Source organism: Chionomys nivalis, chromosome X, assembly GCF_950005125.1.
Source record: "Chionomys nivalis chromosome X, mChiNiv1.1, whole genome shotgun sequence".
NCBI classification, from domain to species: domain Eukaryota; kingdom Metazoa; phylum Chordata; class Mammalia; order Rodentia; family Cricetidae; genus Chionomys; species Chionomys nivalis.
In genome coordinates this window covers 29,928,832-29,955,846 of record NC_080112.1, presented here as the reverse complement: position 1 = coordinate 29,955,846, position 27,015 = coordinate 29,928,832, and the positions used below count along the sequence as shown (strand labels likewise).

General features: G+C 41.5%; 2 protein-coding genes across 4 annotated transcripts; one reads left to right on the top strand and one right to left on the bottom strand.

Moving 5' to 3' along the window:
• Positions 1–984: 984 nt before the first annotated feature.
• Positions 985–22,006, top strand: CXHXorf38 (chromosome X CXorf38 homolog). 3 transcript variants are annotated; one of them, XM_057759024.1, is made up of 7 exons: positions 1,216–2,556; positions 2,709–2,843; positions 6,302–6,421; positions 12,162–12,311; positions 13,403–13,582; positions 19,538–19,700; positions 19,830–20,054. In XM_057759024.1, the coding sequence occupies exons 1-6, from the start codon at positions 2,341–2,343 to the stop codon at positions 19,697–19,699; spliced, it is 963 nt and encodes a 320-aa protein (XP_057615007.1). In that variant the 5' UTR covers positions 1,216–2,340; the 3' UTR covers position 19,700; positions 19,830–20,054. The 3 variants fall into 3 exon arrangements, with proteins under 3 accessions (XP_057615008.1, XP_057615007.1, XP_057615006.1); XM_057759023.1 differs by lacking the exon at positions 19,830–20,054 and adding an exon at positions 21,667–22,006 and having other exon boundaries at positions 1,605–2,556; XM_057759025.1 differs by lacking the exons at positions 13,403–13,582; positions 19,830–20,054 and adding an exon at positions 21,667–22,006 and having other exon boundaries at positions 985–2,556.
• A 3,625-nt stretch (positions 22,007–25,631) lies between these two features.
• Mpc1l (mitochondrial pyruvate carrier 1 like) lies at positions 25,632–25,989 on the bottom strand. The gene is given in 3 exon segments (XM_057760589.1): positions 25,632–25,714; positions 25,717–25,801; positions 25,804–25,989. Coding segments are annotated over 3 exon segments (354 nt in total).
• Positions 25,990–27,015: the final 1,026 nt, after the last annotated feature.

Genomic DNA, 27,015 nt, shown 5'->3' with positions numbered 1-27,015 from the left:
GATGCATTCAATGGCTACTTTTTCTTAATTATAACACCTTTGAATGCATTGTGTAAACCAAGTAAGATAGGATTCAATGAACAGAATTTGATTTTGATTTAAGAGTGAACCAATGAATTTGAATTTTGATATCATTCTTGGTACTTGGAATTGGTATATTACTTTATTAAAGCTTGGAAATACTTAGCATTTGAATCGTAACTTTCATCACAAACCATGTCTTTTGCCTCTGTTAACCAGGTTCAATCAAAGAAACTGGATTCCATAGTGGTTTTTCTCTAGTAGGTGGTTTGACTTTAAGGTGTTTTCAATGTGATTTTAGTATTTACAGTAATAAATAAAATTTATACAAGTTTCAGAGAACTACCACCTCTCTAGTTAATTTTGGTGAAGATATTTTGGGTTGTAGTTTTGGTTTAGTATTAGTTTAACCCTGAAAGAAGACATTGGCCCTGATCTGCCCTTTTCAAAATGTCATTTTAAAATGTATAGAAGGCCTTTTAGAGTTAGGAGGAAGGCGATAACTTGGTCAGAGCATGGCCAGTTAGTTATTAACTGCAGGAGTTGAACCTTGTTTAAAGATTAGCTGGGTTAAGGGTAGGCATAAAGTTTTGTCTGCCATGTTTTGTTTTTTCTCCAAAAGAAATACCAATTACATTATTTTCTTTTTCTTCTTCATTTTTTCCATTAAAAACTTCCATGTTTTGTTTTTTCTCCAAAAGAAATACCAATTACATTATTTTTTTTCTTCTTTTGTTTCCATTAAAAAAAAAAAAACAAGACAGTCGTTTCCATGTTGCTCAGGCTCACCTTGAACCTTCTAGGTACAAGTGATTCACCCCTGAGTACTGGGAAGACAGGCATGTCCCACCCTTACTTTCAAATGTTCTTAATACAAAATTTATACTTTTAAATTTTTTAAGAAAACTTATGAAAAATCAGAGAAGGATAAATGTTAATGTAGATTTCATAGGGTTTTGTTGAAGTTTTCATTTGCTTTGATGGGATGGCGTATTTGGATTTGCTTTGGATGGGTTTAATATTGAGGTTAGTAAGACCAAATTAAGAGATACCTGCCTGCACTGTATTTTGAGTCTTCAGATCATCAGATCTGGTCTTTGTTTTTTATAAATTGTCCCCACTTTCAACTGGCCAGTGATTTGATAAAATTCTTTGTCCAATAATGTAAACTAATGGATAAAAGGGCATATTTACGTCACTATAACGTGAGAATTAGCACTTACCAAGAGCTTACTGTGTGCCAGGCATCATACTAAGTGTTTCCATGTGTATAAATGTCTCTCGTCACACTGTGAGGTAAGTAAGTATTAATAACCTCTTACAGATGATAAACAGAGGCACAAAGAAGTAATTTATTAGGATTAAAACTGGAATTAGCTAAGATCAAACTACAAAAACTTGGTAGTTTGAACCCAGAACTAGTGCACCTTAACACTACCTATGCTGTGAGTCTTAGAAAGGCTTCTCTGTTTACAGCCTTCATTCAAGGTCTTTTTATTACACACAATTTCAACACGTTTTCCAAGCTAAAGAACTTCACTAAAAGCATCTAAAACAGTGACTTTTTCTCACATTATATTGATAATCTAATGTATTCTGACAGCTGAAATAACCGTGGTGCACATTTTCTGAAGGCTTCAGCTTCTGACTGTGCAGCCCTCCCTCCAAATCCAGGAAACACGTTATCTACGGTTGTCTCGCCAGGTGCTCCAATTATGGAGATTCTGGCCCTAGTGTCACTTTAGCACATGCCAGGGAGCATACAACAGAATAGACCTGCGCATCAGTCAGATGGCAGGCACGGTCTGTTGATGTCCGGGATTTTCTGCGGTTGTTTTATGGCGTTAGGAACTAGTTAATTTTCTAGACTTGCATAATGCAAGGAAATATGTCATTCAAGAAATGTGCCTTGAGTACTCCATCTTTACAATTTAAGGAGTCAAAGAAGGAATCCGCACATCAGGAGTGGTTAGAGGGCTAGCAGGATTTTTGGAGAAATGAGAAAATCTAAGGGCTTTAATCACAGAGGCTGCATCTGAATGTTTCAAGTCCACAAACCTTAGGTGGTTCCTTTAAGAAGTGGAGGAGCTGCAACTTCCCGGATGTGGAAGAATGGCCCGCCTCTACCGTCTGTTACAAATTGTATTGTGGTACTCAGTGACGCCAAGCAACACCAATGGTGGGGAATAGTTTCTGGGTGGGGCTGCGCCTGCGCCGCCTGGAAGCTCCTCCAACGCTTGCGCTGTAGGAACTTCCCAGGGTTCCCTGCGCATGCGTACCGCCGCCAGGCCCCCACCTTTCTCAGCTCGGGGCTGAGACATGGTGCTGTCAGAACTGGCGGTGCGCCTTAATTGCGCTGAGTACAAAAACTGGGTGAAGGCAGGACACTGCCTGCTGCTGCTGCGCAGCTGTTTGCAGGGCTTCATCCGCCGCGAGGTCCTCTCATTCCATCGCGGACTACTCGCTGCAGTCCCTGGCCTTGGTCCCCACACCATCTGTCGCGGTGGTTCCCGGTGCAGCCCACGCGCCCGCCAGGTAAGCTTCTGGCCCCAGGGCTGGGACAGTTCCCAGCCTTTCCCCAGTTCCTTGAACTTGTCTTTTTCTTCGAGGGGCGGGGTTGCTCCTGGGGTGTTCCTATTTCCGCTGCCCAGCATGCCTGGGTCTTGTCTCATGTCTGCCCCCTGTAGTTTCAGCCTCAGTGTGTGGTGTGCACAGAGTGGAAACGTGAGATCTTGAGGCATCATATCAACAGAAATGGAGATGTGCACTGGGGAAACTGCCGGCCTGGCCTCTGGCCCGTGGACGCTTGGGAGGTAGCCAAGGTAAGCACTTGCAGCCTGGAGGAAAGCCGAAGGCAGGTCACCTGTTGCCCCAGGGCAGAGGATGGTTTGTGAGTGAAAGCTGAGACTTTAGAAACTACAGGTACAAAGAGATTAGTTGGCCTAGTGTTCTAGTGGTTAAAGGCTGTTAGAGTGGACCCATCCCGGTGCACTAAAATAGAATCTTTTAGCTCTTCCTGCAGGCCTTTGAGCTTTGCTTCTTGGAAGCTATAGTAAAGATTTCAATAAGAGATGCTGGTGCAAGACGTGTAGTGAAGCCAAGTGCTGTCGCTCATGCCTGTAATTCCACCACTATAGAGGCCGGGGCAGGGTTGCTCAAGTTTGGGGATATCCTAGGCTATGTTGTTTAAGACCTTGTCTCAAAAGAAGGGGAAAGAAGGTACAGACCAGGGGACATGGAAGAAGAGATAAGGTGTGCCTTATGGCAGGATCATTAAAAGGCTCATTTTGGCCGCGGAGTGCCTAGCCAAGGCATAAAATTTTAGAAGGTAGAACTGTGGTGAGTTATGAGGTAGATGTTGTTAGGCCTGTCTATTTTGGCGCTGTGACTTACTGCCTGGGCTGATTGGGAATTTGTTTTGATTTCTTGATGTTTCTTGGAAGCTCAGTAGTGAGTGGAGGGATGGGTCAGAAGTAGCTTCCTAACACAAGCTGACTTTAGGAGTTAGTATATGGACAAGCACACAATTGCCAGGTGGAAGGGGGCATTGCTGGGACTGCAGTTAACATGTTGAGTTCACCTCTGTTCTCTTCCTGTCTTTTCCAGTTTATTAAGACAAGATCTCATGTAACCCAGGCTGGCCTTGAACTCCTAACCATCCTGCTTCCATCTCCCAAGTGTTTTGGATTACATATATGTACTACTATACCCAACAGTCCTTTAAAAAAATAAGATTAGGAAGTTTCTATTGGGGGCTAGAGAGATGGATCAGTGATTAAGAGCGGTGGCTGTCCTTCCAGAGGACCTGGATTCAATTCGCAGCATTCAAATAGCAGCTCACAAATGTTTGTAGCTCCAGTTCCAGGATACACAACACCCTCATACAGTTATACATGTAGGTAAAACACCAGTGAACATAAGTAAAACTTTAAAAGAAAAGTTTCTATTGGGCTGGACTCGGTGGTGCCTGCCTGAAATCTGAGCACTGGGGAAGTAGAGGCAGACAGATCTATTGAGTTTAAGGCCAGCCTGGTCTACATGGCTAGACTACATAGGGAGACCCTGTTTCAAAAAAAAAAAAAAAACAAGAAAAGTTTTAATTATGTCAATGTGTGAGTGTATGCCACCTGCATTCTGGTGCTTACTAGAGCCAGAAGAAGGAATTGGGTCTACTGGAGCTGGTGTAAGAGGTGATTGTGAGTCTCCCAACATGGGTAACTTCTTCCTCCTGCCTTCTGTTCCTGGAGCTATGTATTCCTGTCCTTCTGGAAGAATAGTAAATCCACTTAATCACTGAGCCATCTCTCCAGCCCCATCCACCATCATCACTTTTTATTGCTGCAATAGTGTTTCCAATTTCTGCCTTTCCCTTGAGCATATGGGGAAAAACACCTTTGCCTAGAGAAATAAAACCCTTCCCTTTATTGTGACTGGCTTGGACCCATTTGGACTCTGTTATGGCTTTCATAGCTTTGGAGCCCTTCTGAAACCTGTGCCACCTCTCTTGCCAGCCTTTCCTCCCCTTGGTTTCTGGCCACTTGCAAACCACTTAGTTCAACCTTGGGTAACTCCATCGTCTCAGTTCCTGGCTTCCCTGACTTAGCATCCTTCATCTACTCTACCTCAGCACCCCATTGTCTACCCTCACACAATCCCTGTCCACACGGAAAGGCTAAGAATCTAACTTGGGCTTGCTTTTGCTATTCTTCCCTAAACACTTGACCTTGCTCATTTGTTTTCCACTGCTTCTAGGTACTGGGCGGTCTCTCTCCTGCTTGACTTTATCACAGTTGCCTAGTTCTCACTGCCCATTGTTATAACTCCTTTGCAGTTATTTTCATTGTTTTCTTTCTCTGAATCTGCCTGGTCTAACTCAGTCCCAAATGACTCTGGCGCTCCCTGTACTTACTGCCAGCCTTTGGAATACCAGTATGCACATCCCGCAGGAAGCTTTGTGACTGCTTCCTGACTAGATTGTTTTCTTGCAGTGAAACATATCTTTTATTTAGAGCTCTGATTGAGAATAACTTTTTTCTTTTGAGACAGGGTCCTCTGTGTATCCTTAGTTGACCTAGAAGTCTATGTATATCAGCTGGCCTCAAACTCACAGACTTGGGTGCTGGAATTAAAGGCGCATGCCACTACTCCCAAATGAGAGTAATTTTTCATGTTTTTCATGTGTCTTCTACTTTAGCAGATGCTCTGGTCCTGTAGCAGGAATGTACCTTGAGACTCGTAGTCTGGTAAAGTTGCTACATCCAGGTGTTAAGTTTGCAGATAGTTCAGGAAAAAAATATATTCAGCATTTGTGCGACTTATTTTAGAAGATTCAGCTAAAGACAGGATGGTGCTACAGTGAAGCCTTCCAGTGTGTCTAGTGTCTCAATCCTAAACTTTCTGTCTACCCCCTGTGTGGGACCTACTCACCTCACACCATTGACGTCATAATTGCTGACGCTCAGATTTCTTTATACCATATGCTCAGCACAGTGCTTTTTCTATGCCCACTTAACTTCCTCCTCATACCATCCTTTGATGTGTATGACGATACTTAACCCCTAATGACCAACAGAGACTGAGGATTAGGTAGGTAACTTGCTTAAGGCCATAGGCAGTAGCCTAGCTGGTGTTTGAACCTGGCTCTATTATACTCCAGGTTATGGTGATAGATAGAAGTTTCTCATGTTACTAAGGAACTGTCTACTCTTTAATGACAGGCACTGCAGTTTTACCAAGGAAAAAAGGGGAAAGCATTTATCTTTTTAATATATACCTCTAAGACAAGACAGAAGCTGATGGTACATAGCTTAAATTTCAGCACTCAGGAGACAGAGAAAGTGGATTTCTTTGAGTTCAAGGCTAGCCTGGTCTACATAGCAAGTTCCAGGACAGCCAGGGATACATAGTGAGACTTGTCTCAAAATAACAAAAAAGATAAGAGGCTGGGCATGGTGGCATCCACCTTTAATACCAGCACTCAGTAGGCAAGAGTAGGCAGAGGCAGGAAAATCTCAAAAGTTTGAGGCCTCCCTGGTTTACATAGTGAGCTTCAAGAAAACCAGTTACATCAGCTATATGTAATATTGCAGAGGGATAGATAGTGTAACCCTTCAATTAGTCCCCTTGCCAAGGCTTAGCATGATATGACCTTTCCAGCTTGCATTTTGAACTCATGATGTTCTAGCTTGAAACTTCAGGGAATAAGAGAACATTGTCAACAGTTGGGAAATGGAGAGAGTTGGAGGACACTCAAGTGACCTAGTACATCCTCTTACTCTAGGCCTTCATGCCTCGAGGACTGGCAGATAAACGAGGACCTGAGGAATGTGATGCAGTTGCTCTTTTAAGTCTCATCAATTGCTGTGATCACTTCGTGGTTGATCGGAAGAAAGTCACAGAGGTAAGAGCTGTCAGATTCAGAACTGTCCACTCCATAGTGGTCAATACTAGGAAGGCTGAAATGAAACTCTGATGATCAGCCAGCCATGTAGGCATAGCATAGCAGCACTCAGAATGACAATAGCAAAGAAAGACTTCAGCCAAAATTGGCATCCCTAAACAGCTCTTGGGCCTCATGTCATATGTACCTGCTGTGATGTCCAAGAACCTGAATATGAATGTGGTCAAGCACTAACCCTACAGCTCTCTAAAATTAAAGTTTCCTGCCGGGCAGTGGTGGCGCACGCCTTTAATCCCAGCACTCGGGAGGCAGAGGCAGGCGGATCTCTGTGAGTTCGAGGCCAGCCTGGTCTAGAAGAGCTAGTTCCAGGACAGGAACCAAAAGCTACAGAGAAACCCTGTCTCGAAAATCAAAAAAAAAAAAAAAAAAAAAAAATTAAAGTTTCCTGACAATTTGTTACTGTGCTTGTATAAAGAAAAACATTTAATTGGGGCTGTTTTAATTCATTGTTGTCATGGTGGGAGGCATGGTGGCATGTAGGCAGACGTGATACTAGAGAAGGAACTGAGAGTCCTACATCTGGATCTGCAGGCAACAGGAAGAAAGAGTGACACTGCGACTGACTTGAGCTTCTGAAACCTCAAAGCGAAGTAGTGACACACTTCCTCCTATAAGACCACACCTACTCCAACAAGGCCCACCTCCTAATAGTACCACACCAAATGAGCCTATGGGGGCCGTTTTCATTCAGGCCACCACAGTGCTGTACATGGAACTCAGATTTATCTTCTCTGTTCTGCCATAAACAAGAGCAAAGTTGTTTTCTGTATAAAAAATGGGTCTGATATTGAGGAAATGGGTCAGTCAGTAGGCAGGCATGAGGACCTCAGTTCAGATTCCAAGCTCCTACGTAAAAGCTGGGTGAGACAGTGTACATCTGTCACCCTGGTACTGGGGAGAAGGACAGAGACAGGGCTTGCTGGGCAGCTTGTCTAGCATAACCAGTATGCTCCAAGTACATTGAGAGACCCTATCTCAAAAAATAAGGTGAAGGGTCATGGAGGAAGACACCCTATGTTGGCATCTGGATTCTACACAGACACAGGATCATACACACATGCATAGAACACACATACTCAAGACAGAAAAACACAGGGCACTGGGCAGTGGTGACATGTGCCTTTAATCCTAGTGCTCAGGACATAGAGACAGGCAGATCTCTGTAAGTATGAGTGAGTTCCAGGACTAAAACTTTAAATAAAAATACAGAGTTAGGTGTGAAACTCAGTGGTAAAGTGCTTGTAAGGCATGCACAAGGCTCTAAATTCCATCCTCATCCCCACAATTACAAGCCAAAATAAAACAAACAATGGGAACAACACTGGCCTTCTATAAAATAGCCATGAGATCAAGTTAGGTAGAAGAAAATATAAGCACTAATGCGCAATACATGTTGGGGAGATTGCTCTCCCTGTTGCAGAACTCCAGAAGGTTTTGATTTTCCACTATATCACCAAACAATAACCCTCACTCATCTTTAATTTTGAGGCCCTTGAAAAGAATGTGTAGAAGTCTTGGGTTATTTATAATATTGGTCAAAAATGATACTATTTCAGCAGCATAGCAGCATGTGAAGATAAATTGATGATGTTAAATCTCCTCCCTCCCCAAGATGAACATTTAACATAGTGGTTAATCTCATCTTCTAGCCAAGAGCACAGACCATTTGAATTGTCTTTAAATATGTAGTAGCACCATTTTTCTCATAAGCAAAAGTTTATTTTGTTTTCATCACGGTTTCCGCATCAGAAATCTCCCTTTACTCAACTTCCTAGCACTGGATGGGATTTGAAAGATTTTGTGCATTTGTGAGTTGTCTGCTGCAGCCTGAGGTTATATCTGGAGCCAGTATACTTGCTCTGTAGCAGGTTGTTTTAAGTCATTTGGGAGAAAAATATGCAAAAAAAAATTGAAAGGAAATAAAAACTTTATCTTAGTTAGGGTTTCTATTGCTGTGCTAGTTGCCATAACTAAAACCAACCTGGAAAGAAAAGGTACTACTTCAGCTTACACTTCCACAGCACAGTCCGTCATTGAAGGAGGTCAGAACAAGAACTCAGACAAGGCAGAAACCCGGGGGGGTGGGGACGGGACACACACAAGCTGATGCAGAGGCCATGGAGGAATGTTGCTTATATAACAGGTGGCACCACCCACGGTGAGGTAGGACATCAGTCAAGAAAATGTACCACAGGCCAATTGATTGGAGGCATTTTTTTAGCTGAGGTTACCTTTCCCAAAATGACTCCAGCTTATGTCACAGATATGTGCAAAGACATCTGGGGAAAATGATTTTCATGGCAAAGGATGGAGATTTCTTTGTATTTCTTGTTTGTTTTCTTCTTGAGACAAGGTGTCACTGTGTGTGCCTTGAACTCATGATTCTCTTGCCTCCCAAGTGCTGTTATTTCAACTGCATGCCACCATGACTGTCAACCTTTTTTTAAAAGACTATTTTTATTTTATGTGTGTGGGTATTGTGTCTGCATGCATATCTGTGTACCATGTGCATGTAGTGCCAGTGGAGGCCAGCAGAGGATGTCAGATTCCATGGACTGGAGGTATAGTCTTTCCTCCCTGCCATGGAAGTGTTGGGGGTCAGGTGCTCTTAACCACTCAGCCACCTCTCCAGTTCCTTCTTTGTATTTCTCTACCTTGATTGTTATTTTTGTGTCACTTGGTTGAATAATTCTTTAACCCTTGACAGTCTTCTATACCCAAAATCTGGCTTGCAGACCTACTTTATTTATCCGATCTGAGTTTACAAAATTATTAAGTTTATTTTTTAATTTTTTGTTATTTATTATATGTATATGAGTTTTTTGCATACATGTATGTATGTGCACCGTGGAGGTCAGAAGAGGGTGTTGTAATTTAAAAAGCAGCACAAGAGAGAAAAGACCACATGGCAGCTCAGGTGGGGGAGGGGTTGTTGGGGGAAGTGAATGGGAAAATGGGGGAGGGGAGAGACTAGCCTCTGGGGTCAAGAGTGGCAGAGGAGAAGAGAGAGGCAGAAGAAGAAAGAGGGAGAAACACACACACAGAGAGAGAGAGAGAGAGAGAGAGAGAGAGAGAGAGAGAGAGAGAGAGAGAGATGGGAGGTGGACAGGGCCCATCTTTTAAAAGGGAACATAGCCAATGTGAACAGAAGGTGCTCTTAGTGGCTGCAGCTGAAGATGGATCCATTCTGTCAGGATCTCAAGGGCAGCCAGTACAGATGCCTGAATACTAACAGGGCATCAGATCTCTTGGAGCTAGAGTTACAGAGGTTGTGAGGCTCTGTGTGAGTACTAGGAACTGAACCTAGGCTCTTTGAAAGAGCAACAAGTGCCTTTTTTGAGGGAAGGGGTTTTAAAACAAGGTTTCTCTGTAGCCCTGCCTGTCCTGAAACTGAGCAAGTAGATTAGGCTGGCCTCAAACTCAGATCCAGCCACCTTTGCCTCTGAGTGTCGATATTAAAGGTGTACACCAGCACCGCCTGGCCAAAAAGTACTCTTAACCACCAAGTGCCGTATATTTATTTCATGTGTGTGTAAATGTGTGTGTGTGTGTGTGTGTGTGTGTGTATGTGTATAGATGTGGTCATGTAACTGTAAGAGGATAACTTTCTTTTTTATTTTCGAGACAGGGTTTCTCTGTAGCTTTGGTTCCTGTCCTGGAACTAGCTCTATAGATCAGGCTGGCCTCGAACTCATAGAGATCCGCCTGCCTCTGCCTCCCAAGTGCTGGGATTAAAGGCCGCCTGGTGAGGATAACTTTCAAAAGTCAGTTCATCCCTCCCACCTTGTGGGTCCCAGGGCTTGAAGGTTTTCAGGCTTGGCAGTTCCTGCCAAGTTCTAGCCAGTCCCTGTCTAGTTATTTTTAAAACAACTTTTGAATTAGTTGTCATATCAGAATTTCTATCTTTGAAATAAAAAATAAGATCTGGTGACACTGAGTTCACCCCTCCCATAGCAACAAATCACAAGGTTAGTAAGCTGCTGCTTAAATGGGACATCCATTCTCTACTTCATGCCTGTCCCTCTGCCTTCATTTTCCTAGCTGTTTGAACCAACTTCACTAAGGTGTCACCTGTCCCTTGAGAACATTTCAATATGTGACTCAACAGAGATTTCACTGCTTGATAGATGCCCTCGGGGCAGGCACAAATTAAAGGGGCTAAAGGCTTTATTGTATTGTATGTTATTTTAAATACTTGCTAGATTATGCAATGGTCTCATAAAAGGTCCAGCCCCTGTGCTCTAGATACCAAACTGGTCATTTTATAATTTATTAAAGTCTTTCTGTAATTTCTTTTTAGAGCTAAATTATCTCAGTTTACCCTATTAACTTAAAAGGCTTTTTAAAATGTTATGTCTAATTTATTACTATTACATTTATTTGCATTTTTATTAGTACATTTATTTTCTTGTTGAGGAGGAAGAGGGCCTGCGCTACTGTACACATAAGGAGGTCAAAGGACAACTTGTTACAAGTTGGTCTTCTGTATTAGTTACTTTTCTATTGCTGTAAACCAAGGCAACATATAAAAAAAATCATTTAATTGGGCTTGTGGCTCAAGAGGTTAGAGTTCATGATGGTGGAATAAAAGCATGGCGACAGGAACAGCTGAGCATGCACATGAACTGTAAGTAGAGAACATACTGGGAATGTCTTGAGTCTTTTGAAACAACAAAGCCTGACTCTGGCGAGTCTTGTCCTCCAGCAATGTCACACAGCTCCTAATTCTTCCCAAACAATTCCCTGTTGGTGGAGGCTGCTCATTTGTTTCCAGCTACTCAGACCTGAAATTTCACTGAGAAACCATATTATTTGCAATACTGTTTGACCAATAGCTTAAGCGTATTTCTGGCTAATTCTGGTTGGCGTACAATTCTTTCTATTTATTTATTTATTTATTTATTTATTTATTTATTTATTTATTTTTGGTTTTTCGCGGCAGGGTTTCTCTGTAGCTTTGGAGTCTGTCCTGGAACTAGCTCTTGTAGACCAGGCTGGCCTCGAACTCACAGAGATCCGCCTGCCTCTGCCTCCTTAGTGCTGAGATTAAAGGCATGTGCCACCATGGCCCGGCAAATTTTTATTTATGCCTTTTTATTTGTTTTTGGTATGAGTGCTCCATCTGCATGTACCCCTGCACACAAGAAGAGGGCATCAGATGCCATTATAGATGGTTGTGAGCCACCATGTAGTTGCTAAGAATTGAACTCAGGACTTACAGAAGAGCAGTCAGTGCTCTTAACCTCTGAGCCATCTCTCCAGCCCCCCCCCCCAGCTAATTTTTTATTTCTTAAATTAACCCATTTCTATTATTTTGTATTTTACCACGAGGTTCATGGCCTACCAGCAAGGTTCCAGCTGGCAGCTTGCATCTTTTTCCTCTGGCAGCTCCATGGCTTCTCACTGACTCCACCTACTCTCTTTCAACTTGGCTATGTTCTGTTGAGCCATTGGCCGAAGGCAGCATCTTTATTAACCAATAAAAGCAACACATATACAGAAGGACTTCCCATACCAGTTCCCTAACTGGGGATCAGCTATTCAAACACATGAGCCTGTTTGAGGCATTCTCATTCAATTCATCATATGTTCTACTGTGTGGGTTCCAGGGATTGAATTCAGGCTCTTGGGCTTGGCAACAAACACCTTTACCAACCCAACTCCGTTTTTTTTTCTGTAGGTAATTAAGTGTCGGAATGAGATAATGCACTCTTCAGAAATGAAAGTATCGTCTACATGGCTTCAAGATTTTCAGATAAAGATCCAAAATTTTCTGAATGAATTCAAGAATATTCCAGAGATTGAAGCAGTACATTCCAGAATAGAACAGGTAAAGATGCCTCTACTTAAATGAGTGCTGGGATTATGGGCATGCACTACTATGCCCATCTGAAACTTCATTTAACAGTTCTGGTATACAAACCTAAGGGGTTTAAAACATCCATAGTCTTTTTGATGCTAAGTCAGGTGTGGTGGTATATGTAAGTCCCAGCACTTGGTACACTGAGGCAGAAGTATGGCTATTTCAAAGGTAGTCTTTATTATACATAGTAAGCTCCTGGGAAGCCGGGGCTACTTAAGAAGTAAGGTGAATTTGATGTTTATTTAAACTAAAATATATTTTTTATTGTTGCAATACTGATGATAATGCACACACAGATCCTCATTCCTGACAAGCACTCTATACTCGTAGTCTTTATTTTATTTTATTATTATTTGGAGAGCCTATTTGGAGTAGAGCCTAGGGCTGGGCCTTTCACATGGCAAGCACTTTCTCACTGAACTACAACCTCAGCCCCACGCTAAATTTTATAATGTGAACAGAGGAAAAAAATGCTGGTATAAAATGTGGAATTAGCAGAGTTTTTTTTTTTCCTTTAATAACTGTGTGGTTAAAATAGGTCTATCTAGATAATGGTATTTTATTGTAAATCCTTCAAGTTACCCAGTAGAATTTCTTTTCCATTAATATTGTTCATTTATTTTGTGTGTATATGTGTGTGCATGTGTGTCCACGTTGATGTGCACACGTGCATGTGGAGATCAGAGGACAACTCTTGGGAGTCTGTTCTCTCCTTTAACCTTAAGAGATCCAAGGATGGAACTAAGGTTCTTAGGCCTGCACTCAATTACAGGCTCTCTCTTATTGCAGTACAAGTGGCTGAGGTAGGTTTGTTATCTACCAGCAGGCAACATCCTCATTCCCTCTGTTCCATCCCCAAAACTGCAAACAGTGATACATCTTAAGAATGAACTTTTAATGTGAGGATGAATCTTAGAGAAGTTGGGGAGGAGTTAGATGTGAATATGATCAAAATACATTGTGTACATTTATGAAATTCCAAAAGAATTCATAAAAATATTTTAAAAGCTGAAATTTAAAAAATAATTCGTTCATGTATTTGTGTGGTCACCCCATAGCTGTTGACATCTGACTGGGCTGTTCACATTCCTGAGGAAGATGAACGAGATGGGTGTAAATTTGAAATAGGAAGTTACTTGAGTGTGAGCCAAATCCATGAAATTGAAATGGAATTGCTGAAGGAAAAACTGCAAGATATGTATCTTCAAGCAGCAGAAGAAGAGGTGTTACCCGAAGAGGTAAAGGAAAGAATGAAGTGTGAGGAGAAAGAAAGGTGACAGCCAGAGCAGCAATAGTAGCTCGTTTTGCTGTGATAAACATGATGACCAAAAGCAGCTGGGGGAAGAAAGGGTTAATTTCAGCTTATAGCTCAGTTCACACTTCATCACTAAGGGAAGTCAGTGCAGGAACCTGGAAGCAGGGACTGAAGCAGAAGCCATGGAGGAGCACTGCTCACTGGCTTGCTTCTCTTTGCTTGTTCAGCCTGCTTTCTTATACAACTCAGGCCCACCTGCCCAAGAGTGCTGTCACCCACATTGAGTTAAGCCTGGCCCTCCCACATCAATCCTTAATCAAGAAAATGCCCCTCAGGCTTGCCCATGGACCAATTTGGTGGGAACATTTTCTCAATTGTGGTTCCATCTTTAAATATCTCTAACTTATGTCAAGTTGACATAAAATTCCAGCCAGATCAGACACAGAGCCAGGTTTTTGATTTTTAAGTCAAGTGATTTCTTTCTTTCTTCTTTTTTTTTGTAAATTTTATTTTTATTTTTTCCCATGATATTTATTGAGCTCTACATTTTTCTCTGTTCTCCTCCCTGCCTCTCTCCTCCCCACTTCTACCCTCCCCCAGGGTCCCAATGCTCCCAATTTACTCAGAAGGTCTTGTCCTTTTTATACTTTCTACTTCCATGTAGATTAGATCTATGTAGTCTCTCTTAGTGTTGTCCTCATTGTTGTCTAAGTTCTCTGGGGTTGTGGTTTGTAGGCTGGCTTTCTTTGCTTTATGTTTAAAAAACCACCTATAAGTGAGTACATGTGATAATTGTCTTTCTGTGTCTCGATTACCTCACTCAAAATAATGTTTTCTAGTTTCATCCATTTTCCTGCAAAATTCAAGATGTCATTATTATTTTCTGCTGTGCAGTACTCCATTGTGTAAATGGACCACATTTTCCTTATCCATTCTTTGGTCAAGGGGCATTTAGGTTGTTTCCAGGTTCTGGCTATGACAAACAAAGCTTCTATGAACATAATTGAGCACATGTCCTTGTGGCACGATTGAGCATCCTTTAGATATATACCCAAAAGTGGTATTATTGGGTCTTGAGGAAGGTTGTTTCCTAATTTTCTGAGATATTGCCACACTGACATCCAAAGGGGTTGTACCACCTTGCATTCCCACCAGCAATGCAGAAGTGTTCCCTTTTCCCCACAACCTCTCCAGCATAAGTTGTCATCAGTGATTTTAATCTTGGCCATTCTTACAGGTGTAAGATGGAATCTCAGAGTTGTTTTGATTTGCATTTCTCTGATGACTAAGGATGTTGAACATTTCCTTAACTGTCTTTCAGCCATTTTAGATTCCTCTGTTGAGAGTTCTCTGTTTAGGTCTGTACTTCATTTTTTATTTTATTATGTGATCTTTTGGTGTCCAATTTCTTGAGAGCTCTTTGTATATTTTGGAGATCAGACCTCTGTCTGATGTGGGGTTAGTGAAGATCTTTTCCCATTCTGTAGGCTGTCGTTTTGTCTTGTTGACTGTGTCCTTTGCTTTATAGAAGCTTTTCAGTTTCAGGAGGTCCCATTTATTAATTGTTTCTCTCAGTGTCTGTGCTGCTAGGCTTATATTTAGGAAGTGGTTCCCTGTGCCAATGTGTTCAAGTGTACTTCCCACTTTCTCTTTTATAAGGTTCAGTGTGGCTGGCTTTATATTGAGGTCTTTGATCCATTTGGACTTGAGTTTTGTGCATGGTGATAGATATGGGTCTATTTTCATTCTTCTACATGTTGATATCCAGTTATGCCAGCACCATTTATTAAATATGCTTTCTTTTTTCCATTTGATAATTTTTGCTTCTTTATCAAAGGTCAGGTGTTCAAAGAAGGTGTGTGGATTAATATCCGGGTCTTCTATTCGATTCCATTGGTCCTCCTGTCTGTTCTTATGCCAGTACCAGGTTGTTTTCAGTATTGTAGCTCTGTAGTAGAGTTTGAAGTCAGGGATTGTGATGCCTCCAGAAGTTCTTTTATTGCCCAGGATTGTTTTGGCTATCCTGGGGTTTTTTTTTTGCTTTTCTTTTTTCTTTTTTCTTTTTTTTGGGGGGGTTTTTCGAGACAGGGTTTCTCTGTGGCTTTGGAGCCTGGAGCCTGTCCTGGAACTAGCTCTGTAGACCAGACTGGTCTCGAACTCACAGAGATCCGCCTGCCTCTGCCTCCCGAGTGCTGGGATTAAAAGCGTGCGCCACCATCGCCCGGCTTTTTGTGCTTTTCCAAATGAAGTTGAGTACGTTCTTTCAAGGTCTTTGAAGAATTTTGCTGGGATTTTGATGGGCAAGTCAAGTGATTTCTAGAAGTATATATTCTCCCAATGTTTACTGACCATATGTTTGTTTTATTATTTTATTTGGTTTGATTTGGTTTGGTTTTCAAAACAGAGTTTCTTTGTGTAACAGCCCTGGGTGTCTTGGAACTCACTCTGTAGACCAGGCTGGCCTTGAATTAGATATCCACTTTCTTCCTCCTCCAGAGTACTGGGGTTAAACGTACATGACCACTACTTGACCTCTGATCATATTTTTTATTTTTACTTTTTTAACATTTGTTTTGGTTTCTTGTTTTTCGAGACAGGGTTTCTCTGTGTAACAGCCCTGACTGTCCTAGAACTAGCTCTGTAGACCAGGCTGGCATCAAACTCACTGAGATCTGCCTGCCTCTGCCTCCTGACTACTGGGATTAAAGGCATGCCACAACCTGCCAGCCTGATCATATATTTTAATGGATATTTTCATTTAGCACAAATTTGATAACTTAGTAAGTACCCCAAAGTGGAATCGTGGCATAAGGGTTGAAACAGAACTCAGGTCAGGATGCTTGATGGGTTATCAGTTCTCAGGGGATTCCCCCCCCCCAAGAAATGGGGGGAAGTTACTATTGAGTTACAACTCAAGGATTTAGTAAGAGGTCAGTAGTTGGCCTGGGAAGAAGGATGTTCTTAGCAGAAGTATGAAAGGATAGTTTGGGCTGGGCAGTAGTATGATTATGGAGGAGTGTGGCAAGGTAGGGTGAGACTGTCTTGAAAGATTTTCTGTGCCACATCAAGCTGTTTGGACTTTAGTCCCTGAAATCAGTAGGGAAACACTACTGATATTTATAAGGTAAAGAGATTTTTAGATTAGCGGATAGTAAGTGTTGGAAATGTGCAGCTGGTCTGCTGCTTCAGAGGCATTGATCACTGTACATTTCTTTTTTTTTTAAATATTTATTTATTATGGATACAATATTCTGTTTACATATATGCCTGCAGGCCAGAAGAGGGCACCAGACCTCATTACAGATGGTTGTGAGCCACCATGTGGTTGCTAGGAATCGAACTCAAGTCCTTTGGAAGAGCAGGCAACGCTCTTAACTGCTAAGCCATCTCTCCAGCCCCATCACTGTACATTTCTAGTTCTCCTTACCCATTTGAGTTGGGAAAGGGGCACCAGGTCTCTCTGTAGAAAAGATAAATACTTATTTTTATGCCTTTTTGTTCAACGGTATAGACAGAAGTTTCGTACTGCCCAAGTTCTGTAGCCATTCAGTCCCAAAAAAACACAGAGAGGCTTATATTAATTATAAATTGTTTGGCCTATTAGCTCAGGCTTATTATTAACTAGCTCTTACATCTTAAATTAACCCAACATTCATATCTCTGTTTAGTCACGTGACTTGGTACTTTTTCTCAAGTAAGCCATCTTCTTTCTCTCCGCCTGACTGGTGACTGACTTTGTCTTTCCTCTTCACAGAATTCTTTTAGTCTGTTTGTTCCACCTATGCTTTTTGCCTGGCTACTGGCCAATCACCATTGCATTAATCTAATATGAGTGACAAATCTTTACAGTGAACAAGAACATTATCTCACAGCATTACCACTTTTTTTCCTTTCAAAACAAGACCCTGAATCTAATCTCCTTTCTTCAGCTTTTTTTCTGACCATTATCCATAACAACTTGTAACTAACATACTAAACAAAGGCACACATCCATAATCCATTTTTTGGGAATGTGGGCGTAGTTTTCTAGGCTGCTTCTTCCTGCTGATTGGGGGTGCTGATAATCTTATGAGAACCTAAAAAAAAATTAGGATTATGGTCAAGTCCTGACTGTAGTATTCTGTGAGGCTGGATCATCTCAGCCAGCAGTCTTGAAACTGTTCTGGATGTAGAACTGGGCTATCTGTTCCCATTGGAGATTTTTCAGGTAATCTTTTTCAATCAAACCTTATTTTTCTTAACCCAGAATAAATACACAGCCTTTCATTACCAGTGGAAACAAAAGCAATACTTCTTCTCCAAAGTAAAATAAATTTTGAAGTCAATGCATTTTTCAAAATATATAAGTTGAATTAATCCAACAGCATTTATAATCAAATGTCTTTTAGCAGCTGTTGCTTTTTCCTCAGCAGTCAAACAATTCAAAGACAACACAATAACATACAGTATCCAGATTATCTGTGTATTTTCTGTCTTTTTGTTGCATTTTTAAAAAACTGTTTCTTTTTTTAAATTTTTGTTTTTATGACACGGGGTTTTTTGCGTATCTTTGGGTGTCCTGGATCTCACTCTGTAGACCAGGTTGGCCTCAAACTAACAGATCCACCTGCCTCCGCCTATCAAGTGCTGGGATTAAAGGCATGCACCATTACACCCTGCAACTCTATTTCTTTTTTTAAGGACTTTCTATAATTTTTCTTTTCTCTTCCAAGCTTATGTATATTTTTTTAAGCACACTGTAAACTGTTACAGTACTGAGGATGGAGCACAGACTTTCTTGTTTGTTTTGAGACGAGGTTTCACTACTAGTACACATACTAAAATTGGGGTGATACAGGTGCGAAGATTTTATGCAGATTTGTGAAGCATTCCATATTTAAAAAAATACATACACATGAGCACATGACATGTCTCCAGAAGAAATAAAATGGCACCAGCAGAGGTGACACACTTCTGTAATCCCAGCACTCAGGAGACAGAGGCAGGGGTATGTCTGTGAGTTTGAGGCCAGCCTGGTCTACAAAACAAGTTCCAGTACAGTCAGGGCTGTTGCACAGAAACACCTTGTCTCAAAAAAAGAGAAAAAGAAATGAGATGACTGTAAGGTCAGCTGTAAAGGAGAGAATGGGATAGCTAAGGAAGGATTTAAGAGGACTGGCTTTTTAACCTCATACCCTATTGACTTAGAATTTTGTGTCTGTACATTTAATACTGCTTTATAGATGTATCTTCTACTAGAAATACTTGTATAGGCAAAAAAAATCTCAAAAATGTAAGATAAACACTTTAAACTTGTTTTGAAGCAAAATAATTGAGGTAATGAGCAAACACCCCCTATGTAGTCTTAGAATTAGCTATACTGGAATATGTTTAGTTTGAGTGAAAGGTACTTGTTTTGTTTGTCTTTATTTACATATTGATACAGGCCTGAAACTTGTAGTGATCTTCCTGCCTCCGCCTTCCACATGCTTACTTCAAACAGGTACACCACGCCTGGCTGAGTGTAGTTTTGTTTCTATTTTTTTGTCTTGTCTTTTGAGACATGCATCTCTGGCTAGCGTGCAACTCACTATGTAGAGCAGGCTGACTGACCTGCCTCTGCCTTCCCTGTGCTGGGACAAAAGTTTGAGCTACCACACATGACATGAGTTTGCCTTGTTTTAAAGAATTTGTTTATGGGAAATTTTGAGTGGTATTATTTATAAAGCAATAAAAAAAATTGTTTTTGATTTGAAGACTTAACCTATGTGTGGATGGGTGCCAGTAGCTGGTGTTTCTGTCTTCTGGTAAACATATAGATGAAACAGATTGTTTGCTCAGGTGCATGCTCCTGCTGCTGAGCTCCAGCTCCAGCCTTGTGAGGCAACCTCCACATTCATCTGAATTGAATTCTGTTGTGAATAGCACAGAATGGCACTTGTACACTTTCCTCTTGCAGGTCTCAAATCAACTGGATGCGGTGAAAGAGTTTTTGAAAAACAACACAGACCTCAGAAATAGCCTTACAGAAGACATGCAGAAGCTAGACAGCTTCCATCTACAGCATCAAAAACAAATTTCAAAGGACACTGAGAGTCAGACACCTGAAAGGAAGGCTTGAGGTGAGTTTAGGTTCAGGACGTTAAAGAGGGACACAATAGCCTCATCCCTTTGTGTGTTTTTGTATGTGAAGCCATATTGAATCAACAGTCTCATTTGCTTTCCTTGTGCCCTTACTCTTCCAAATGAAGGTTAGGTATGGTGGTTCACACCTTTAATCTCAGCATCCGGGAGGCAGAGAGAGGTGGATTCCTGTGAGTTCAAGGCCAGTCTTTTCTACATTATCGAGTTCCAGGCCAGCCAAGACTACATAATGAGACCCCCTTCTTGAAACGGACAAACGTAGAAACTTTACCAAGGAAAGGACAGTGGACCAAGAGTTTATTCTCTTATTAACGATTCACATAGACCTGTGAAGCCTCAACTCTGCAGACCTGAAGTCAAGGTCTGCTCTTAGGTGACATGGTCAAGAACTATTCTGCCTTCAAATGATACCAGGGTGCCCAGCTTTTATTGTGGCATTAATTGTGCTTGGCTAGTTTCCATAAGAAAGCTGGTAACATAACCAGCTTGTTATTGTTTTTCTGCCAAATAATAAAAATGGAAATAATTCTCTTTTATTTTATATTGTCCTTTGACAAAATGCAGACATAATGTGAAAGCCAGTCTGACTTCCAGGTCAGGCATCCTCCTCTGCGCAAAAGGGAAACATTCCCAAAGCACAGGGTTTTTTTTTTGTTTTGTTTTGTTTTTTTTTGTTTGTTTGTTTTTTTGTTTTGTTTTGTTTTGTTTTTCAAGACAGGGTTTCTCTGTGGCTTTGGAGCCTGTCCTGGAACTAGCTCTGTAGACCAGGCTGGTCTCGAACTCACGGAGATCCGCCTGCCTCTGCCTCCCGAGTGCTGGGATTAAAGGCGTGCGCCACCATCGCCCGGCAGCACAGGGGTTTTTTTGTTGTTGTTGTTTTGTCTTGGCCTTTCCCGTGATGCTTCAGATATTTTTCCCCCATATTCGTCACCTTGGAGTTGTGTGTTGTTTGCAGTCAAAAATACTAGTCTTGTGTTGTTTTTTGCTTTCACCCAGGAACTTTGTGCTGTTTCTTTTTCTGGCTCTGAACCTTTTTACATGGTAATGACTAGGTCTCTGTGAGGGAGTGTTCTGCGCCCTAGCAGAAATGTACTGTACTCTTCTTGCCTTTGTCTGGAAGTTTTCCTCTGTCAGTGCCAAAATGTGAGTTGGAATGTAGTATCCAAACAGAAAAATTTTAGTTTATTTTTGCTTCTGATAAAAGCAAGAGGAAAGTAGCCAATTTCTACCATTTCCCCTAAGTATAGAACTGTTGCTTCTGGACTTGAGTAGCCAGAGGGTTGCCAGGCTGCTCAATGGCAGGCTAGAAAATAGCTTGACTGAGCCTACAGCAGAGGGACTAGGCTACTGTCCCAGAAAGGAAAAGATTAGTAGGTGTCAGTTTGCTGTGGAGTGGGCATAGATGAGAAGTGACATGAGATGGTGCCTATGATCTCAGCTACGTGGAAGGCTGCAGTGGGGGGATCCGAAGTCCTAGGCCAGCTAGGGCAGCTTACTGAGACCCTACCTCAAAATAAAACAAATCATAAAGAAATGGAGGTGTAGTATAATTGTGGGACATGTATTTACCATGTCAGGCCCTTGAGTCAGTCCTCAGCTTCCTTTCCCCAAAAGACAAAGCAAACTTCCCAAACTACTCTTAAGTAGTTTTGTCCCCTGTGCCAAGTGCAGGGCCTAGACCTTGTGCGCTGTGACTATTGGTGGAAATGCTACTTATACTCTTAGCTAAGCTGGCTCTTATTCTGTAAAATTAGAAATTTCATCATTCTTTCAGATACTCAAACAAGTCATTCTCTTTTAACACATTCGTAAATTCGCAGCTCTATTCCTTTGTTCCCTCTTTGTCCTATTCTCAAACTGTGCAGAAGCCTTGTACCATTGTATGCAGTATTCTGTGAGAGTCAGATTAACTTCCACTTTTCCTTCCATCTGCTCATTTCCAAGGTCAATGGCATTAGACTGCTTCGGTCACCTTTGGACTTTACTGTATTCCCAAAACTGCCTACAAGAAATGCTCCATGCCAGGGCTCAGCAAAGATGATTTCGCTCCTTTACCTGATCAGCTGCCTCCCAAGATTGATTCTGCAGAGAGTGGGTGGAGAGAGACTGTATTCGGCATATATTTTGACTGTAGAACCCAAATGAACGTAAATGTGCCTGCAGCTTGGTTATTTCATTTCCTGCTCGCTGTTTGATTTTCAGTCTTATGTTTTCTTTCTTCCTTCATTTGTTCTCCCTTCTCAAGTTACTTGGGAAGACTTCAAGAATAAAACAAGATTTTGTACTTATTTTGCAACTTTGCCAAAGCAAAAAACAAACAAACTAATGAAATATCTCCTCCCTTCTAGTCTGGGGTACAAAACATGAAATCTTGATTCACTAACCCATGAAGACCTGGTTTCTAAGTGTAGAAAATTTAAGAGCTGAAATTTTCATCCTACACCTGGGTCTAGTCAGTTTGTCCTTATCAATCCAACACACAGTTATCAAGTGTCAACCCTGTGCCAGACATTGAAGTAGATAAAAATATAAAAAGTGAAGTCATATCTTACTGCTTTTATCTTCCACTCTGACAAACCAAAGGTATTGTTCAGAAAACAATTGATGTTCACCACAGCATTGATACCCAACCACTAGTAGAGAAGACCTACCAAATAAGGCATAGAACATCTGTACTGTGTACTATGTCACATAACAGGTAGAAAGAATAATCCCATGCTACCGTACAATAATGTGAATTGACTATAAAACATCTAAAGTCAAAAAACAGCTGAGAGGGTGGGATGGAACTCAGTGGTAGGGCACTTTCTTGCCCAGCATACATGTTGCCTTGAATTAGATCCCCGCTCCACTGCCAAAAGCCAATAAGTAGTAAAGCAAAGTTTTTAATAGCACCTAGCATGCTACAGTGCTGTTTGTCTAATAACTGAGGTCTGGAAAGTCTGTCTGCTGTGTTATGTCTATGAGAGGATTTGGGGCTGTAGAGTAGTCAGAAGAAATTTAGCTTTTGTATTTTGTATATTCTTTTTATAATAAATATGTACTTATGTATTTTGAAAATTGTTATTCCAGTTGTTAATTTTGAAACAAGACACATGAGTAACATATCTTATTGCAAGCCTTTGGTGTCAGATTCCATGTAATTTGTTGTAGCCTCCTTTTTGTGTCTCCACCTCCAGGGGTGCTTCCAAATCCTAGCACCAGGGCAAGAAGCCCAGGAAGGGCATTGCCTTCTGTTTGGCTGCCTTCATCTCCCTGTGAAATACCTGTCTCCATCCAAAAGTACGCTTTGCCCTCAACCTCTCCCGGGGACTCGGGTAGTCAATAATTTTGAAAGAACTTGTAGAGAAAAATGACTAAGTCATTATAGTTGCACAGATAAGGTGGGTCCTTAGTTTAAACCTTTTTCTTTAGCAGGAAGTTCATAGAACCTGAAGAAAATGTGACATATTAAACTCTGTAAAAACACCTGAATTCTAGGAAATGACTTAAGGGGTTGGCCACCCGTACTAATGGAAAACTAGCTCTGCTAAATCAGAGAGGGTTGCTGGCTTCTGAGAGCAGTGGGAGAGCGCTGAGGATGGTTTTATATTCCTAAGGGTGGGAGGATTGTGAAATGATTGTTACTCTAATAATGTGAAGAGTTTGTTTTTATTGACATACTGGTTACTTAACATGACTTTAAACACTAGTATCCTAGGTGCTAAAGGGCCAGCTGTCCTAGGTGGGCATGTTAGAAATTAGGTAAATGAGCTGAGTACTGCATCAAATTAGAGTGGAGAGTTGCAGTCTTTTAGATCACTTCTCTAGGCATTTGGCCTCTGACTTTAGAAAATTATCAGCAGAGATTACCTCCTTTCCTTTGCCAGGGTAATTAGAAATTTACCTACTCTGAAAACCCTTCACTTGACAGTGTCTTTTATTAAAATATATCCAAATTACAAAATACACTTTGTGAGATATGTCTAAAATATTAATTTCTACTCAGGTGAAGTTAAAAAATCCTTTAATGTCTTAATAAAAATCTTAATATAGTTTACTTTGTAACTTTAAGGACTTGGCTTGTATTATTGCAACATAGTCTGAGTTATCTACACTATTAAGAGCTGCTTTTAATTTCCAGAAACTTCTCAACCCCATGCTCTGTTATATGCACATTAGTGATGACCTTAGAACTCTATAAACTGAGCCCTTTGTGACAGGTCTTTCCAAGGTAGGTCTCTATTACTTTATACTGACTTTCAGAAAAGAAGGGTCGTTTTTATTTCAGAACCTGTGTGGCAGGCCAGCCTCCAAAGGTGACCCCTCACTATCCTTACCTTCTGTATTCCACAGTTAACCAGGGTCGGTTTGTGAACATAGCAGAAGTGATGATGCATCACTGCATGTGTAAGCTATAACAGTAAGACTCCATTGTCCGTCCTTTACAAACACCACTGTGGGGGAAGCCATGCTGTGTCTTTTGGAGATGTCTACAGGAGGACAAGGAACTAAAGACTGCAAAGAATCATGAACCTGGAAATAGATATTCCAGCTGCAGGCTATGCTTCAGAGACCACAAAAACTGTGAGACAGTCTTATTTTAAACTGTTAAATTATGGGGCAGTCGGTTAAACAGCGACAGATAATTGTCGGCTGTCTTGTAGTTTATTCCCTACCCTCCACCCTCATATTTAGAATGTGAAAGGGACTTCCTACAAACAAGACTAATGCTTGGATGCTGCATGAGATGAACTTTTCCTGTCTTAGCCAAGAGCTGATGGCGTCAGAACTTGGCAGAAGTGTTTCTAATTCCTTTGCATTTGCAGACTTTGTCAGAAGCAGGTTCAGCACTTCTGAACATGTGTATTGGGTCCCCCAGAAACCACCTAGGCCTCCTATATTCAGCAGAATCCTGAGCAGGGCAAGTTGTGGATCGAATTCCAGAGGACAGCCCGCCTCTGTGGTAATAATCTCACCCCCAACCTCATCTTCCATCTTTCCAAGCTCTCTGGTTTAAGAAATCGTTGACACCTAGTGAATTCTAGAGGGTACCCTGAGCACACTGTAGCTGACCAGTGACACTTGCCCCCCATCCCTAGCTAGTTTCCAGTTCCCAGGGTAGGCCTAATCAATTTGTAAACTGCTGTGATTTTCTGTTTTAAAGGATAAATGGAAAGGATTTCTGCGTGCTTACCTAAAACTCTAGACTGATAGCCACCATTCTGACAGTCATCTTCATAGCAGCTTATATAATTGTTCTAGGCCACCAAGAGACACTAGACTCTTGTATTTCAAAATCTAAGCTGGAATTTTACTACATTTATTTAAACCTACTTCTGAATGTTTTCCTCTACAGAATTGGCGTTAGGGATTTGAATAAGTCATCTGTGACGCCATCACCCTTGTTTGCCCAGGACACCCAAAGCCTGCTACCTAGAGAGCTTTGCTTTGCTTTGCTTTTAGCAAAGCTATGAGTAGATGATTTGGTTTTCCTCCTGTCTTCCTCCCTTGTATAACCCTGACTACCTGGGAAACTTTTTCCCTTCCATTTCACAAAACAGGCAACAATCAAGATCAATTTGATCCTTTTTTTTTTAAATTAACAAAACTGCGGGTTTAAATCAGGTTTATACTGTTTTAGAGTCCAAACCAAAGCTTTCCTTTTTCTTTTTTTTTTCTTTTTTTTTTTCTTTTTTTTTTTGGTTTTTCGAGGCAGGGTTTCTCTGTGGCTTTGGAGCCTGTCCTGAACTAGCTCTTGTAGGCCAGGCTGGTCTCGAACTCACAGAGATCCACCTGCCTCTGCCTCCCAAGTGCTGAGATTAAAGGCGTGCGCCACCGCTACTCTCCTTGGCCTTTCTTTTGGAGGAATAGAATCTAGTGCTTGCAAACAGCAAGCTCTGGGCCAGGCTACCCCCCACCCCCAGTCATCAAGCTTTGGTTGGCGGGTTGCTGGCCTAGACCCCACCACCATAGTGGTGCATCAGGTACCAGCTGGCCTGCATGCTCTCACCACCGCGTTGGTGAAATGTCAGGCCATCAGCAGATAATTTCGAGGCTGGAGCCAGTAGACAAAGCGCATGAAAGTCAAGGAGTAGAAGCCGTGAGGGCTATTGTCATACGGCCACTGACAATAGCGGGTGGCGCCTTCGTATCCCTGAAGGCAACCATTGGAAGGCCCCAGGTGGCCACAGGACCCCAGAAGTGGGTGCTAGTTATGTAATCCCTGAACTCCTTGGTCTTCACATATTCTCGAGTTTTCCGCACTAGTGCTGCCACACCTGCCATGGTCTCTTCAGATGGAGGAATGCCAACGACGGTCAAGCTGCCAGCCAACAGTGGAGCACTGAATGCCGACCTCGTTGCTGACCCTGATGAAGCAACAACCAGCAGCAGCTTTCGTGCCTCTGCCATAAAGTACGCAGGGTCCCACAGGATTCACGTGCTGCTCACACACTGCTGCCATGCTCAGCTGATGCAGTAGCCCATCCTTCTTCCCATACCTGAACCCACACAGACAGGGCACTGAGGTCTCTACTAGCTACCCAGGCCACTCTCCCCAACTGTCTAGAAGAGACTGTTACTTGTTTCCTCTGGCCTATAACTCCATGGCAATTCAATTTCTCAACCAGGTACAGAAATTCAGTCTTTAGTAATTTGAAGACATAGTATCATTTTACCCCTAAATATTTTAGCATCTGTCTTTTAGGAACAAAGGTATTTGCCTGCCTAGCCACAATGCCATCATCCACTGATAAACATGCAGGTCTGTATACAGCACTGTTAGCTGGTAGTCAGTACATAGTTACTGTTAGAGCTTGATGACTGCCTTTGTTTTTGTTTCTCTCATTCTTGTTAGAACAAATTCAAAAGCCAGTCAGGGTTCACGTTTGATTTACACCTGGGCTTAATCTCCTTTAATCTAGGACAGTTTCCCACCTACTCCTTTTTGTCTTGTGTAGAAACACTGATATTATTAGAGTCCAAACTATTGACTTCTCAGAATGTCCTTAATTTGAATTTGTGGGCTTTTTCATAATTCATTGTTCTTGTTTTTATAAAACAAGAGCACCAATTATATTATCTTTAGTACATTATTAGGAAGGCACCTGATGTCACTGTGTTCTAACTTGATTACAAAGTTGTCTAACAATTTCTCCATTATAAAGGTTTTTCCCCCTTCATTAATCAACAGATAATCTTAGGATGCACTTTGATAGTATATGGGCACCCTATATTCTCCAGCAACTTTCCGTAATAAATTTTTGTCTGTTAATCAAAAAATCTTAAAGTGACTTCCTTTATTTTATGCAC

What these genes read in the sequence shown, in the direction of transcription:
- CXHXorf38 (XM_057759023.1), top strand. Translation starts at nt 2,341, where the DNA reads ATGGTGCTGTCAGAACTGGCGGTGCGCCTTAATTGCGCTGAGTACAAA. An exon ending in GCAGCCCACGCGCCCGCCAG is followed by an intron (nt 2,557 to 2,708) that starts GTAAGCTTCTGG and finishes TGCCCCCTGTAG; the next exon opens with TTTCAGCCTCAGTGTGTGGT. An exon ending in ATCGGAAGAAAGTCACAGAG is followed by an intron (nt 6,422 to 12,161) that starts GTAAGAGCTGTC and finishes TTTTTTCTGTAG; the next exon opens with GTAATTAAGTGTCGGAATGA.